The sequence below is a fragment of the Balaenoptera physalus genome, assembly GCF_965194825.1.
Source record: "Balaenoptera physalus genome assembly, chromosome: 1".
Taxonomy (NCBI): domain Eukaryota; kingdom Metazoa; phylum Chordata; class Mammalia; order Artiodactyla; family Balaenopteridae; genus Balaenoptera; species Balaenoptera physalus.
Window position 1 is genome coordinate 121,525,864 of NC_138882.1, and position 17,286 is coordinate 121,543,149.

The following is a 17,286-nucleotide window of genomic DNA, read 5'->3' on the forward strand; positions in this document are numbered from 1 at the left end:
ATTCTTCCAAAGAATCGTAGCTACATCCAGTTTTCCTCTTCTGGTTCTAAGTGTCTAGAGGTAATAGACGGGAACTTCAACACAGAGGAACATTCTTAGGTATGGATTGCAAGCTTTTATCCCACCACACTGCCCTCCTTCTGTTGGCAAGTGTGGGAGACGCTCTGCTTAGGCCTGCTTTGTTTCTCTTTATAGATCATGCAACAGATGAGTGACCACCGCTACGACAAACTCACCGTGCCTGACGACACGGCCGCAAACTGCTTATATCTAAATATCCCCAATAAAGGCCACATCTTGCTGCACCGAACCCCAGAAGAGTATCCAGAAAGTGCAAAGGTAAAAAAAAAAGTCCTTCCTGCCACAGCAGCTGACTAGGCCTCCCTTTGTAGCCTTCCTGCCTAGGGATTTTTTTTCACAATAGAGTGACAAATAACAGGGCTTCCTTTTCCCCTATACACATCATTAGGAAAGCCAAAAGGATAACGTGATCTAGGGCCAAGGAAAGTTTATTTAACTCGCTCTTCTTGTTAGTGTCATTGGTCACTGATGCATGCAAAGTAATTGAGATGATCATGCCTGGTATTCAGACCTTTTCAAATGAGTATTTGGAGCTCCCAAGTCTGTGCTCCAGCTCTGATTAAATGTACTTCCTGACACTGACATGCTCATGAAGCATAGAGACCTACAGTTAGATGGCCAACTGTGTCATTGTCTTCTGACAAATCTAAGCTGCCCCTCGTCAGAGGGTCATGTGTTTCTTAAGTCAGAGAAGTAGAAATGACCCAGAGAAGGGTGCTTATTGTCAGGGCTACAGAAAAGCAGGGGCTACACATCCTAGGCAACAAGGGCCTGAAAGGATAGAACAAGAAGAAACATAAATATAGCACACTTGGAGCCAGCCAACTGGTCCCTCCAAGTAGCTCTGCATTTATGTTCCGACCAGGGAATTGCCCCCTCCGTATGGAATTCTTTCCTGGTCTGAGGAAATCTTCCCAGTCTTTCAGGGCACTCTGCCAGTCTCATCCGTGTACTTGGGTCATTTCAATTTAATCATACCAAGCAGATTAAGGGTGTCGGTCCATAGATCCTTCGAGTGTTCATATCTTTTGTAGGCATTTCAGTATGTTCATCTCTGTCCAGAGGAGCAAGATATTTATAGTAAGCATTACAGAAGAGTCTTAGTAGCCACTGATCTCTCTCTCTCTTTTTTTTTTAATCTTAAGCTTTAAAACTTTTAGAAAATAGTTTATGCTACCTTTTAAATATGCAATACTGTATAATTACTAGGCTTATCCTCATAGTCAGGATTCCCCTCAGCAGATTAAAAAGAGAGCAGGGGAAGAGGATAAACAGATAATTTTTTTTCTTTTTCCATGGCTGAAAGTGTGAACCTGAGGAAAATATAGGACCCCTGACCCCCCTGGACTGGGGCTTAACCAGCTCTCAGATGAATAGCGGGTCTCACAATTTAATGTGCATCAGGGTTGTTAAAATTAGAGGTTCCTAGACCCCCCACCCTAGAATCTGCAATATCAGTAAGCACCCTGGTCACTGAACTCACTTGGAGAAACACAGCTCTGGATCATTCATACCCCTTCAGCCACATCAATCATCTGATAATGAGATGATCATTAACTGCTTCTGAATTCAGCCCTGGGTCTACCACCAAAAACAGTAACGTCATGTTTATTGAGTGCTTCCCCTGTGCCAGGCACTGTGCCAGGCACACTGCATGCATTATCTTATTCATTCCTACAGCAGCCCTGTGAGGGTGCTATTATTACTCCAATCTTACAGAGAAATAATCCCGAGGGGATGCCACTTGACTGAAATTACACTTGGAGCGGTTAGTTGACAGAACTGGGGCTGGAACCCAACTCTGTGTGGTTCCAGCACTCTTAATTAACCACTGTACCAAAGTACATCCTGCAGAAGCATGGTAGATTGTTTTTAGGCAGTGTATTTTCAAGTGATTTTGTCTTTTTTTTTAAAAAAACTGTTCTTTGTTTTATCATCAGAGAAAAAAATCTGTGGACTGTTAATTTGAAGGTTTGACACATGCTTTCTTTCTATTCGTGTCAAAAGATGCTCTAAAATTCACACACCTGTAATTTAAAAGCGGTTTGACCTGAAATCCTTCTCTTAAATTATACTTTGTCAAGTTTTTCCGATGGTCTTATTAAGGAAAGGAACATTATAGTTGAGAGGGTTTTGAAGTGTGGAGAGAGAGTCATACTCAGACTGTAAACACGTCCACCAACTTTCATATATCACTTAATCTAGCAATGACAAGGGCAGAGTAAAGGCCTTTCTAGTAACAACCACATTTCTGACACATCTTTGGCTTTGAGGTTAGAGCACAGAGCTAGTGGTTACCCAATGCTGCTAGCTCTCTGGGTATCGCTGTAAGCATGTGTGTGGTCTTGGTTACATGCATATCTGCATATCTTGGGGTTCAATGGGTGAAAAGCCTAAACTTACAAGCTAAATGAATCCTCTACCCCAGGTGGAGGGGGTGGGCCTGGGGGCCAGGGAAGACAGAGGCAGAAATATAAGCCTTCTTCTCTACTTTTCCTTGATTCCTCCTGCAGGTTTATGAAAAGCTGAAGGACCATATGCTGATCCCCGTGAGCCAGTCTGAACTGGAAAAGGTGGACGGGCTGCTGACCTGCTGCTCGATTTTAATTAACAAGAAAGTAGACTCCTGAGTCGCAGTCTCTCCCTTGTAGCCGGCAATACTGCACTTGTAAGGCCGATAACTGTACCCATTCCTACCGTTTTCATTGACAATCTTTTATGCCACTGTGCTACTAACTCTGGTTTACAATTCTAAACTTAATTGCTTCGTTCTGCACCTCCCCCAGCGCCTCCCCTCGAGGTGGTACCTAAACTGTGGATTTGCTCAGTGAATTAAGCAATCTAGAAAATATAGAGCTAATGAATTATTGAAATGTGATTAATCATTGTAAGGAAACACTCGTTTTAGTGTTTGTATTATCAGTGTGAAAATCGTTTATTTGCCAATATAAACCGAAGAATGTCTTCTTGATCAGTCAGCTAAGCTGGATTTTCTTTCTGTGTATCATTAATTATCTTTGGCTCCTGTGAAATTCCCTGGTCTGTGGATCCTCCTCCTTTCCCTCTTTGTTTCCTTCTGAAGTATGAAAACTTTCCCACTTCTATCACAGTCACCTTGACCTTGGGTAGAATGCGGGGTCTTGCCTTCTGCACACCTCCCTGCAGGTCGACCCTGTCTGCCAGCAGTCTTTCTGCCTCGCCGCCGCCGCTGCATCTTCTGCCGCCACCACCACTTTCCCCCAGAGGGTCAAACAGGCCCCTCAGCAGTGCCGTGACCAAAGTCAGAGCAGCTGTTTAGGGGAGAGTTCACTGCACAGAGGCACATCCCAATGGGGTTTGCCCCAGAGATCTAAATTCTAGAAGAAGTAGGGCACCACACCTAGGAAGGTGAATTCAGCACCAGATGGTTGCTAGGGGATTGCAGATCAAGAAGCTTGGACACATCCCATGAGTACAACACTTTAGAAAGTCTTTAAGTCACATTCCATGAATTTTTGCTTTATTACTGGCCATATACAGACCTTGGGGAATAGACTTATTTTTTTCTTTCAATTTACTTTCATTTCCCCCCATTGTGACTCACCCTGTTTCCAGGCTTCTACCCCTTCATCTGCAGAGTTATTTTTTTGCTGATCTACGGAGTCATTTCTTTCAAAAGAGACATTGCATCTAAAAATGATTATTGATGGTCTAGTGCGAGCCAGATGGAGCATGTTCAGGAAGTGATAGGCTTGGTGCTTGAAACCAGCCGCGGACAATGGACAATTCTACTTTGAAATATCCATGAATATTTACTGTGGAATTCAATTAAAACTTCTTTCCTCTGTAGCCTTCCAATTACACAACCTTAAACTGACACGAATCTCTTACAAAGAACAATGCCGCAGTGAAGGGAGAGATGGTTGTCTTTTACTTAAATGAAAGAATCAGCCTTTTAGCAGACCAGGGAAATGGTACTTTCCAAGGAATGATGACTGATTCAGGCATTTTATCAAACTTCCCAGTCATCTCCACCTTTCCTGTATTGCCTATGGCTAAGATTAAGATTCAGGGAGTTTCAGGAATGCTACTTCAAGTCTTGCTAGGCTCACCTAATGTGTTTGTAATCAGACATTCCTCATGTTTGGTGACCAAGAGAGAATACCTTCATTCATTTCATCTCCCCCTGAACAAATGGAAGTGAGAAACCTCTGAGCAAACTAAGACAACCTTAACTACTATTTTTTTCATTTATTTGATCATTTTATGTCGGACTTAGAAGAAATTCCTTCTCCTCCTTCTTTTTCTTTTTGCTTGACTTTAATATTCATATCACGTTCAAATATCTAATTTCATGCATCCTATTACTGAAACGTATCTTGGTCACTGTCATATTTCCAACTGTCTCATCATGGGTGAATAATATGTTTTTACCACAGAGAGAATGAATGTTACCCACATGCCCAAGTTAATAAAGAAAAATTGTCCTCAGTAGTTATGGTTGCCCTTTGGGGTTAAATCCGGCCCTATGCTGGCAAAAACAGAAATCCCCCCTCAAAAAGAACCACAGGAAAACTCACTCACTCAATCAGCCACTTCAGTCTTAATAGTACAGCTAACTGGCGTATAATTTCCAATATCTTTATTTCTAGCTTTCCAAACTAAAGAACTGTTCTCTATTATGTTTAGTAAATTGCAAGTGAATAAACTTTTCTTTTGAACCATTTGTTCTACAGAGGGCTGTTTTCACTTTTCCTTTTCTTTGCGTCTTTCCATCTTTCCTTCTCTTTGTCTCAAGAAATCACTTAGAATCTATGTGCCTCTTCTACAGAATCCTATTCTGCACTGCTACATCACCTACAAGGCTGGCTTCTTTGGACTCTCTCTGTGATATGATGATGTGAAAACCTAAAATATTTGCAGCATAGTAGTATTATTTCTTTGGTGTACTCATCAGCATCATGTTATCTTTGAAGTGGAAAGACAACCCGCTACCCCGTTACATAGGTTCCCCTCTTGTCCATTGTGATTTATAAGGAAAAGCTAACAGAAACTGCTTTTTGACATTATAAAGACATTAGAAATTGTATTTCAGTAAATAAGAGTTGAGTCAGAATCACTTGGTCAGTAAGATTCAACTTACTAAGGACAATATAGAGAAAGTACATGATTTAGCATTATTTCTTCAACTGTGATGAATTGCTACAGAAATCAGCAGGCAGATCTCTCTACTGTGTATTGATTGCTCTTTTAAGCTACTGTGAACAGGTTACTAAGGCCATCTCTTCATCTCGAAGGGGGGAAATAGTCTGTAGATGAACAATGTGACTTATTTAGAGTTGCATGTTAGTCTTCGTAATTATTTACTCCTTAACATTCTACAGAACTCAGACATGATTTCCACATGGTGTTAGACTCGTGCATTTTATCGTACTGACCATTCTGTTACAGCCAGTGTACGGTTATCCACTCTGTGTGCCAAAGCCAGTAATGCCTTTCACAGCCCTTTAGTCCAGAGAAATTCTGCACTGATTTTAGTCTCTTGCTGTACTGATCCTACAAGTATACCAATCACGATGGAATAAAGTGTGAGTTGTACTGTGATCAATAGCCTATGTCTCTTTTTTGCAACAGAAACTGCTGTGGTGAATGAAGTCACCATTTCTTTGCTACCAGAGATGGGAAGTTTTTGTTTTTTTTTTTCTCTTGTCCTATGAGCTATGGAATTAGAAGTACTATACCTGTAAGTCAACTGCTATCAAAAGCTTGGATTAAAATGATAATCAAAGGATACTTCAAACTTCTGGTGCTTTAAAAGTACGCATATTATCCACGTGAGGTCAGGAGATCTTGATTTCACATATGTTCCTCCTAAAAAAGGCTTCCCTTGTTCCTTTGACTCCTAACTGTTGTCAGCACATTATAATATGGCTCAGTTATGGAGACAGTTGAAAAATTTTTTGCTGTGTTCATGCAAAAGTTTGGATTTTGTTTTTGTTTATTTTATAGTAAGAGTTTTTAGGAAATATGAAGGTTTTTTTAATAAGGCTTTTTATTTCCAACAATTTTTTTCAAAGTGAAAGTAGCTTCATTGTTCTCTTTTTCTGACTGTAAAAATAATAACCGCTCACTGCAAAAATAAAAATCAAACCTTACCCAAAAAAACATAAAAACAAAAGTAAAAGAAAAAAATTACCCCAAATTTTATCACCTACAGACAGCTACTATTAACATCTTGGAGAATATCCTCACATCTAGGACTAGATACAGGTATAAATATGGAATGATTGTACATAATCATGCTGTTCCATAGCCTGCTTCCTTCACTTAGCAGTATATTGTGGCCATCTCTCCATGTCAATAAATATAGATCTACATCATCAAATTTAACAGCCCTGTATAATTCACAATACGGTTGTCACAGCATCTTTTTCTAATTTATGTGGAGTGTTCTATCACAGATGTTTGGTGTGCCCACATTTCTAGTAGCCGGGGGTCTTTAAGCTATCAAACATGTTCTGCTTATAAGCTCTCACACACCCCGAGGGTTAGCTCAATCCATAGTCCTCTTATCATAACTGAAGGGTACATGCAAAAGCCCATCAGAAGCACAAACCAATACTAAAATCCCCTGGAGAGGTCATTGATTTAGTCACACCGCTCGGTTGACGATGCGTCAGTTAGTTCTCCATTATTTAGGCTGCCATTAACATGGACAGTGAAACTAAAAACTGCCAACTGCAAACCTGCTCTGGGCCGCCACAGGAAATGGAACCTTCCACCCACGTGCCAGAGTTCAGTGCTACTCTTAGAGGAGAGAGGGAGACACTTTTTAAAGCAAGAGTTAGCAGGGCTCCCCTGACTGGTCCCCACAGCCATGCAGAGAGTGGAGGAAGGTAAGAATGAGCAAAATCCCCTCTCACGACAAGCTGCAGATTCTGGAAATGGGAATTTGCTGAATGAAGAATGCTGGTCAACAATCATTTTAGACACATGAGCACATGTTTAGCAAGTTCCCACACTCTGCCAGGCTCCTGGGTGCAGCTCCTGTCTTTCGAGAGGTGACAGTCTGGGAAGGGCGGGGAAGGAAGACCACACAAGCACCCCGATGATCATAACACAACAGAAGGTAAGGGAGGAACCAAAGAGAATGGTGCCGTGGTGTTTCCCAAGCAGGGGAGATCAGACACAGGGCTCAGGGTTTAATCTGGGCTTGAAAGTTCAGCTCTGGCTTCAAGAAGCCAGGATAGAAGTCTGGGGAACAGCAAGACAAAGGCATGGAGGTGGGACAGCACAGTGTACACTTCAGAAGCACCTACTGTGTGCCCGTTAACCTGCCTAGGCCCTCAGGATACAGTGGTGATTGTCCTTGCTTTCCTGGAATTTACATCCAAGTAGGAAGACAGACATTAAACAAATTACAGCAAGCATGATAAACATGAAAGGAGAATGGGGTTCTCAGAGCACGTGGTAGAGGCAAGCAAGTGGATTTGTTTGGCTGAAACATGAGACAAATATAAGAGCACACTGAGACAATGTAGGTTGGAATGTCAAGGGCCTTGGGTATTTGGACAGAATTTGGCAGTCTGTGAGTGTCCCCAGAAGACTTTTGGGTCAGGGAGTCATACTAATGGAGCTTGATATGGCAGCATTGTATAGGATGAATGGGAACTGAGACTGGTGTTCTTCTAAACTTAATCTCCCCAAATTTAATTCATCATTTAAACATCTCTTCTCATCACCAAAATGGAACCTGAGAGCTCGGCAATTAACTCTATATTTTCTCTCCTGAAAAACAGATTAATAACACCTTCCCCTCCCAACTACAAAGGGACATTTTCAACACAAATGAGATAAAAAGACTAAAAGGTTCTTTGGAAGAAAGGTATAATGTAAATATCATTATCATCATCATTATCCTCATTAACTCCTATCACAGCAAGTCTGGAGCCCATCAAAATGTCATCTTCTATTTGAAACATCAATCACCTACTCCAGAAATAACTCAGGATTTTCATAATTGATGCCTGTAAGCTGGCCTGACAGCTTCCATGGTGAATTCGCAGGTTTCCTTGGTACCCAGCAAGGTTGCTCCAAAGATTTACCTGCCTTAGGGAACTGTTGGCAAATCGGAATGGCCCTCATCTCCCTTCCCCCTCCAAACACTCATTTTTAACTCAGTGAAAGCAGGACCACTTATAGCAGAAGATAACGGGAGTTATCAGGCTTTTAGGAGAACGTGTAAGTGCCAAGTATGTTAGTCACTATAAATAAATAAAAGATTCAAACCAGTCTGCCCTCTAACCACTTGGTAAAATATAGCCTGTGATGGCTTGTGACATGAATGCTTAAAAGCAGTGATGGGTCCCTAGGTCTCAGGAAGCACCCTCTATTTATAAATAGAAAGTTTAGTCATTTGGCTATTAATAACAAGAAAGAGCTTGGGTGAATTAACACAAGCCTCTGAAGGTAGTTTGCTTTTCTTGTGCTTAAACTGTTTTAAATAATTTTTTTTAAGTTCCTGCTCATGGACAAGGACTCTTATTGATTAGATGGGCCTTGAGCCAGAACTCAGAGGACAACTGCTCAAAAATTAAACTAGGAAAATGTGTGCTATGTGTTGAAATTTCCCACTATCCCATCAGGGTACAAGACTGCATATTTCAGACTTTGCATATTTCACACTAACGCAGGAAAAGTTCAGGAACCAAACAAGTTCTCATTCCAAGCAACAGTCGAGCTATGTAGAAATGTTAGGTCTTCTACCTCTGGAAAGAGCTTGTGGAATCAACAGAGTCATGGTCATGGATCCAACAGAGACTTAAAATTCCAGGGCAGGATATGAACAAAGTCATCTGTTTTGTTTATGTGGGACTCAGATGAGCATATGAGGTTCCCCTAGGATTAATGTTAGGACAGCAGCATGGGGCTCGCCTTCTTTCTAGGTTTAATAATAATTGAGGGAGGACTTCCCTGGTGGTGCAGTGGTTGAGAATCTGCCTGCCAATGCAGGGGACACAGGTTCGAGCCCTGGTCCGGGAAGATCCCACATGCCGCGGAGCAACTAAGCCGGTGCGCCACAACTACTGAGCCTGCGCTCTAGAGCCCGCAAGCCACAACTACTGAGCCTGCGTGCCACAACTACTGAAACCCGCACGCCTGGAGCCCATGCTCCACAACAAGAGAAGCCACTGCGTGAGAAGCCCGCGCACCGCAACAAAGAGTAGCCCCCGCTCGCTGCAACTAGAGAAAGCCCGCACACAGCAACGAAGACCCAATGCAGCTAAAAATAAATAAATAAATAAATTTATTTTTAAAAGATAATAATAATAATTGAGGGAGACAGAAGGAACACTGTTACCATGGCAAGGTGGTAACAAAGAATCTATCTGATAAGAAATAGAATTCACCCCCACTTAGATCAAATTGAAGAGAGTCTAATGAAGGTCTGTTTCAAAGGTATGGATGTTCAATGGACAAACAAGGGATGGTGGGTGAGACACCCAGAAACCAGCTGTCAGCATCACTCCTAGGCCCAACAGGACAAGGACAGGAAATCATACCACTGGATCTGGGACAGAGAAGGAAGGGCCACAGCTCTGGCCAGAGACCAGGTTCCAGAGCCTCTCTTCTCACTGTCTGACCTGCTGGTGCTCCCCATCGACTGAACTCAATGGCGAGATGGTTAGTGAGGGGTCCCAGGTGATGCCTCTGCAGGGGCCAGCACAGAGCTGGCAGAGAAGCGTAGAAAAAGGATCTGGAGAAGGTAGAAGATGATCAGCACATGCCACTATGAAAACGAGCTCTCAGCCCTTCAGAGAGTAGTCATCACCAACTCTGTCTCTCAAGGTTGGCATTTAAATCCTATTTCTTAGCAAATTCCTCAGGCACATGCCAGTTCCGTGGTCTGGTTCTCTCTCTTTCAGTATCAGAAAATAATTGGAGCAGAATCAACAGTAGAACATGAGTCTGCACAGCCTGAAGGTGAGAGAACGTCGCATTCCAGACCCATGAGTCCTGAACCTCTTTAGTAAGCACTATGTTAGTTCTAAAATAAGCACAGTTGCTTGGGCACCTGGTGTCCAAAAACAGCTAGCTGCCTTTTTACTGCATGCGCATGACCTGCTGGTGACATAAAGTTGCTTAGGATTCCAAAGAACCTATTTTCTGTGTTTCCCCTTTTGTTTATACCTACAGCCAGCCTTGCTGGGCACAAGCTGTTTTGGTTTTACATGGTTATGTTGCTCATGGGGATAATATTCAGTCTAAACTAATAGTAGTGAGTTCCCCATTTTGGGGGGTGTTCAAGTAGAGACTAAAGGACCACATCCAAGAGTGGTTGTAGAGATTGCTCTATCCAGTAAAATCTAATGTAAATAACATCCAACATCCTTCCCTGCCCTGGAATTCTATGATTAGGCATTTGTCCTGTTCTGATCCTGAGTGACTTTCTTTTCCCCTCTGATCCCCACTCCCCCAGTCTCCCTAATAGATGGACATTGTCCTCACCTATTAAATAACAGTAATTACGGTTCCACTTCCAGCATGACAGCATGAGGAGATACATCTGCAAAACTGAGAAGATTGTTTTTTTAAAAGAAACATTTAGAGTCTCTGGAAACGGTCATAAGTGTATACATCAAATGAAGACATTTAGTCAAGAAAATCTGCTAAACTTGGTAAGATCAGTGAGACTCTGTGGTATTTGAACCTGCACATTTCCTCCTCCCCTCCCAGCTCAGTGACATTAGTCCTCCACTCCGGAACACAAGGCCCTCTCTCCCTGCAGCACACGGAGGGCTGAGACATCAGTGTTGCCCCTCTTGCCCTCAGCTACCTGTTACTGACACTGATTTCTGGACAAGTGCGGCTGGGAGGTGGGGGCTCCCCTCTTTCTCCCAGCCCTACTAGCGGGACAGAGGCTCTACCCTGAGCACTGCACCAAGGAAAATACTGGGGCCCTGAACCCCTTGCCCCGGCTCCCAGGGTAGGGGTTCCAGCCAGGAGAGGGAAGTCAAAAAGACTCGAGGCTATTGCCCCCCACCTAGCACAGAGCAACTAAAGCAAAGAGGTCACTCAGAGAGGAGCACATCATCGTCTCTACCCTCAGCTGTAGAACCTTCCCTCAAAAATTTTGCCCAGGGGAAGAGGCAGGCCGTAGAACAAAGAGTTCCAAATTGAGAAGCTGGTCTAAGGATGCTCTCAAAAATAGCATAGTTAGTAGTGAAATGCAACTGGGAGGAGATCGGTAGATTCCTTGGAGGTGTAGGCATCCAGATTGGGAAGGAAGAAGGAAAATTGTCTCTATTCACAGATGACATGATTTTGTATATAGAAAAATCCTAAGGGATCCACTAAAAAATGATTAGAATTAATAAATGAGTCCATCAAGGTTTTAGCATACAAGATCAATATAAAAAATCAATTGTATTTCTATATACTTGCAATAAACAATCCAAAAATGAAACTAAGAAAAACAATTTCATTTACAATAGCATCAGAAAGAATAAAATACTAGGAATAAATTTAATAAAAGAAGTTCAAACCTTATACTCTGAAAATTATAAAACATTGTTGAAAGAAATTAGAGCTAAGTAAATGGAAAAATCTCTCATGTTTATTTACTAGAAGACTTAATATTGTCAAGATGGCAATACTCCCCAAAACGATCTACAGGTTCAATGCAATAGCTATTAGAATCCTAGCTGACTTCTTTGTAGAAATTGGCAAGCTGATTCTAAAATTCATATGGAATTTCAAGAAGCCCCAAATAGCCAAAAAATACTGAAATGAAAAACAAATTTGGAGGACTCAGACTTCCCAATTTCAAACTTCAAAAGCAAGAGTAATCAAGACAGTGTGGTACTGGCATAAGGATAGACACATAGATCAATGGAATAGAATTGAGAGTCCAGAAATAAACTCATGTGTCTATGGTCAACTTTGTCAACAAGAGGGTCAAAACTATTCAATAGGGGAAAGAATAGACTTCTCAACAAATGTTCCTGGGACAACCGTATACCCACATGCAAAAGAATGAAGTTAGACCCTTCCCTTACACCATATACAAAAACTAATTCAAAATGGCTCAAATACTTAAGTGTAGGAGCAAAAATATAATATAAAACTCTTAGAAGAAAACATAGGAGTAAATCTTCATGACCTTGGCTTTGACAATGGATTCTTAGGTACGACACCAAAAGCACAAGCAACAAAAGAAAAAAGATAAATAGACTTCTCAAAATTAAAAACTTTGGGGCTTCCCTGGTGGCGCAGTGGTTGAGAATCTGCCTGCCAATGCAGGGGACACGGGTTCGAGCCCTGGTCTGGGAAGATCCCACATGCCGCGGAGCAACTGGGCCCGTGAGCCACAACTACTGAGCCTGCGCGTCTGGAGCCTGTGCTCCGCAACAAGAGAGGCCGCGAAAGTGAGAGGCCCGCGCACCGCGATGAAGAGTGGCCCCCGCTTGCCACAACTAGAGAAAGCCCTCACACAGAAACGAAGACCCAACACAGCCAAAAATAAATAAATAATAAATAAATTAAAAAAAAAAAAAATTAAAAACTTTTGTGCTTCAAAGGACACTATCAAGAAAGTTAAAAGAGAACTCATCAAATGAGAGAAAATATATCATATATCTGATAAGGTATTTTATCTAGACTATCTAAAGAACTCTTACAACTCAATAATAAGAAATACAAATAACCCAATTTTAAAATGAACAAAGGATCTAAAAAGACATTTCTCCAGAGAAGATATACAAATGACCAGTGAACACATGAAAAAATGTTTGACATCGTTTGTCATCAGGGATGTGTAAATCCAAATCATGATGAGATACCACTTCACACCCATTAGAATGGCAAGAATCAAAAAGTCAGATAATAACAAGTATTGGCAAGGATGTGGAGAATATGAACCTTCATACATTACTGATGGGAATGTAAAGTGCAGCCACTGTGGAAAAAAATCTGGCAGTTCCTCAAATGCTTAAACATTGAGCTACCATATGAACCAGTAATTCCACTCTTAGGTATATATACCCAAGAGAAATAAAAGCATATGTCCATACAAAAACTTGTACATGAATGTTTATAGCAGCGTTATTCAAAATAACCAAAGGGTAGCAACAACCCAAATGTATACCAGCTGATGAATGGATAGACAAAATGTGTTATCTCCATACAATAGAATAGTATAAAGCCACAAAAAAGAATGGAGTATGGATACATGCTACAACATGAATGAACCTTGAAAACATGCTAAGTGAAAGAAGCCAGTCACAAAAGACCACACAGTATATGATTCCATTTATATGAAATAACAGAATAGGCAAATCTGTAGAGACAGAAAGTAGATTAGTGGTTGCTTAGGGCTGGGAGTGGGGGGAGGTGGAGAGAGAGAAGAAGAGGGAGTGATAGCTAAAGGACAGGGGGCTTCTTTTTGACATAATGAAAATGTTCTAAAATTGACTGTGGTGATGGCTGCATATATCTGTGAATATGCTTAAAACCACTGAATTGTATACTTTAAATGGCTGAATTGTTTGGTATATGAATTATATCTCAATAAAGCTGTTTTTTAAAATGATAGTGATAATACTCTTTGTCGTCTTCGTATCTCAAAGCGTGGTTGGAATTATTAAATGAGAGAATTTATATAAAAGTACTTGGTAGCCTATGAAATGCTGTGCAAATGTAGCCTATTATATTCTTGAATGGGATTAATCAGCTTTTCACCAGCACCTGTCAGTACAAAACTCATAAGCTGCCATTCCTAAAACTACCTTCGCCCCCAATTAGATTTCCTTTTCTTTCATGGTTAAAATTCATTGACAGAGCCCAACCCTTGCAATAGTCCCACATAATGATTGCTTATGGAATGCTTCTTACCCTCACAGCCTTTTTAAAAGAGGAAGTAACGTTTCTTTCATATGTTTTCACAAAACTCAACTCAAGTGTGCATAATTACTGCACATACCAAGCTCCTGGTTAGTCAGACCTGGAGTCCACGTGGGCTGTGTAACAGTTTGGCTAGCTGGAGATCGTTCCTTTCCTCTCAAATTCCCAAACCCCGAATTACATTTTGGCCACCACTGTGCTCTTTCAGCTGGGGTGAGCAGCAGTCTGAATAAGCAAAAGGAGATGAGAAGAAATTTGCTCAGAGTGGCAAGTTTGAGAGTAATACTGAAGGAAGCTGGTTCTCGGCCAGGTGAGCCTATGAGCGCTGCACCAACACAGCATTTTTATACGAGAGAAGGAGGGAGAAATCAAGTTCCCCTTTCTGGTGGCATTTGCTTTGCTTCGCCTGTCCTGTCTCATCCTGCTGTCTAAATACCCCTTTCTTTTGTTATCCAATTGTACAGCCTTGGACCCCAGCCCACACTTTTTGGCTTGCAAGCAGCTGATGCCTTCATAATCTCTTTTTTAAAATTTTAAAATAGTGTTTAATGAGGATAGCTTTTTCTTTTTTAAAGCTGTATGTGCCTGGCACGGTGCCAGGAAATGTTATGTGACTCTTTCCCTTAACCTTCACAAGTACCTGAAGAAGCAGATGACAAAACTGAAGCCCAGGGAGACTCAGTCACTGGACAAAGTCACACAGCTAGTGGGTGTGGCTCTGGGATTCAAATCCCCATTCTCGTCTGGGCAGCGTGGCCCTTGCTCTTCAACACTATTCTTTGTTGATCATTGAAAACAGGTGCCCTGTTAACATTTCAAAATGATAACACATCAAGGCATTTTCAGAACTTAGAAAGTGTTCTTACCTCTGCTCTTCCATATTAATGCAGATCCGGGAGTGTGTGTTACCCTCTTTCCCAGAGGCATCCCTTGGCTGAGCCTCAGAAACAAAGACGATGGGGGACATCCCTGTTAGCAGAGGGCAGTTTTTGCAGGAAAATTGTGGGGTAATAGCGCCCTCACGTGGTCATTCTCATTTTCTCATGAGGCCTTTTGGCGGGGAGAAGGGCTAAGACTGTGGCGGTCTCCGTGCTACACGTGATCCCTGGGAAGCTGAGCCTTCTTAGGACCCGGCTGTGGACTTGGCTGTGGATCTGGCCTGGGCAGGTTCCGTGGCCTGGACTCTCTCACCTTGGCTGAAACCAGAAATGGAGTCAAAGTCCCTGCGGGGGTGTTTTAGATCCTTACACACTGGAATTTGGGAGGCTCTGAGCCTTCATGGCCAGGAAACTACCCCCTTCTCCCACCCCAAACCCCAGTCATTCCTTGACCTACGTCTGCGTGTCTGCCTTTAATCCCGTGGAGCACCAGCTTTTTAGCTAATGATTCCTTTGTTCCTGTAGAGTTTCTCTTAGTTATCGTGACTGCTTTCTGCCAGCAGTGCAATTTTCCGCTGTATGGCTGTGTTTAGATAGAAGCGGGTTTTTAAAAATTATCAAATAAAGGTTTACAGCAGTTGACCTCATTCTCCTGGCAGGTGACTTGTGTCTCAGACATGCTGAGTTATGGTCTCCGGCCCCACGTACAGTCAAGAGAGCCTGTTCTCTCCATAGGGTCATTTGCATGCTTTCCTGCCTAATACCCATAAGAGGCTTATTAATTATTCACATCTTGGTGAGAAATATGTCCATCTGGCACCTACCTGGTAACAGGAGCTTTAAGAGATAGGAAAGAACCTTAGGATAGTGAGATCCAGGAGTAGGTGGGGACAGCGAGAAATAGAGAATGGTGGAAGAATCAAAGAGGAGAGACAAGGGGAGGGAGAGGAGGGAAGGAGAGAAGAGGAGGGAAGGAGAGAACAGGGGAAGGGAGGGCAGGGGAGGAGGCTGGCCCAGACCCACATGCAGTCTGACTCAGCCCTCATTGCCCCAGCCTTCAAAAGCATGGGGAACCCACAAGGGCATTTTTGCTCAACGCGCCAGACGTTTCAATGTCTCCTACTGGACTCCCATCATTGCTTGGTGTACAGTCTGAGATCTCCAGAGAAACAAAATTAATAGGATAGATGATGATAGATGATAGATAGATAGATAGATAGATAGATAGATAGATAGATAGATAGACAGACAGATACTAGATGGATAGATTTACTATAAGGAATTGGCTCATACAATCATGGAGGCTGAGAAGTGCAAGATCTGCTGTTGACAAGCTGGAGGCCCCAGGGTGCCAATGGTGTATCTCCAGTCCATGTCCAAGGGCCTCAGAACCAGGAGAGTTGATGATGTAATTCCTGTCTGAGTTCAAGTCTGGAGGCAGGAGAAGACCAATGTCCCAGCTCGAAGACAACAGGCAGAGGGAGACAATTCTTTCTTACTCAGCCTTTTACTCTTTTCAGGCCCCCAACAGACCAGATGAGGCCCACCCATGTTGGGTGCTAACTCTTCCACCAATTCAAATGTGAATCTCATCCAGAAATCCCCTCACAGACACACCCAGAAATAATGTTCAACCGATTATCTGGGCGCCCTGTGGCCCAAATTGGCACCTAAAATTAACCATCTCGCTTGGCCACAGCTCTGGTTAGCACACTGCTTTTTGGTTGTTTGTGCCCAGATTCACCTTAGACAGTAGACACTGAGGGCAGAAACAGCCTTTCCCAACATCATATCCCCAGCATCCAACACAGTCAGTGCTCAGGATGTTTGAAAAGTATAAAAATAGACACACTCACAGATTTGGGCCCAATATAAAGAAAATATAGCGTTTGTCTGATTACACAGCTGTGTCCTCTACAGAAGACAGTGGCCACTGAGGTGGGGGCTATGCAGGTCATCACATTCCCAGCGCTTAGTGTGGTGTTTGACACATAGTAGGAGCTCAATAAATATGTGGCGACCCAGGAGGGAATGGATCCATCAGTGAGTGAGAGAATGGGGGCAGCCGTCCACCTCCCTAGCTGCAGGGCTGGATTTGCTTTTCACTTGGAGCTGACCAAACACCACTCTTAACCTCTGGTCAGAATCTGAAACAAGCTTTTACAAACTGGTATCTTTGACATTATCTTCAGAGCTGAGAAGCCTTCACTTGTAAAATTCCAGCCTTGCCTTGTTATCACAGTGTTATCACCACAGTTATCCAGAAACTCTCAGAACCTCGTTGGACCCCTTCAGGGGTAAAGCCAGAAAGACTTTACAATTACTGCTGTCTGTGAAGAGCCTATGACAGCACCTTGGGTCCTTCCAGGGGAGAATGAAAATTCTGATTAAATGGAGACTGTCACAGCTGGCAGGTCTGCTGTGCTGACAGGAGATTTGCCCTAAT

The 17,286-nt window shown here is 42.5% G+C and overlaps 1 protein-coding gene across 7 annotated transcripts in view; it reads left to right on the forward strand.

Annotated features, from left to right (window-relative positions):
* Positions 1–5,664, forward strand: part of DDAH1 (dimethylarginine dimethylaminohydrolase 1) — a 248,395-nt gene extending 242,731 nt beyond the window's left edge. For all 7 annotated transcript variants that reach the window (XM_082410547.1, XM_082410543.1, XM_082410545.1 and 4 more), the window contains 2 exons: positions 196–339; positions 2,595–5,664. In XM_082410547.1, coding sequence (XP_082266673.1) covers positions 196–339; positions 2,595–2,711 — 261 coding nt within the window. In that variant the 3' untranslated portion in view covers positions 2,712–5,664. The remainder of the gene's footprint in view (positions 1–195; positions 340–2,594) is intronic.
* The last annotated feature ends 11,622 nt before the right edge of the window (positions 5,665–17,286 follow it).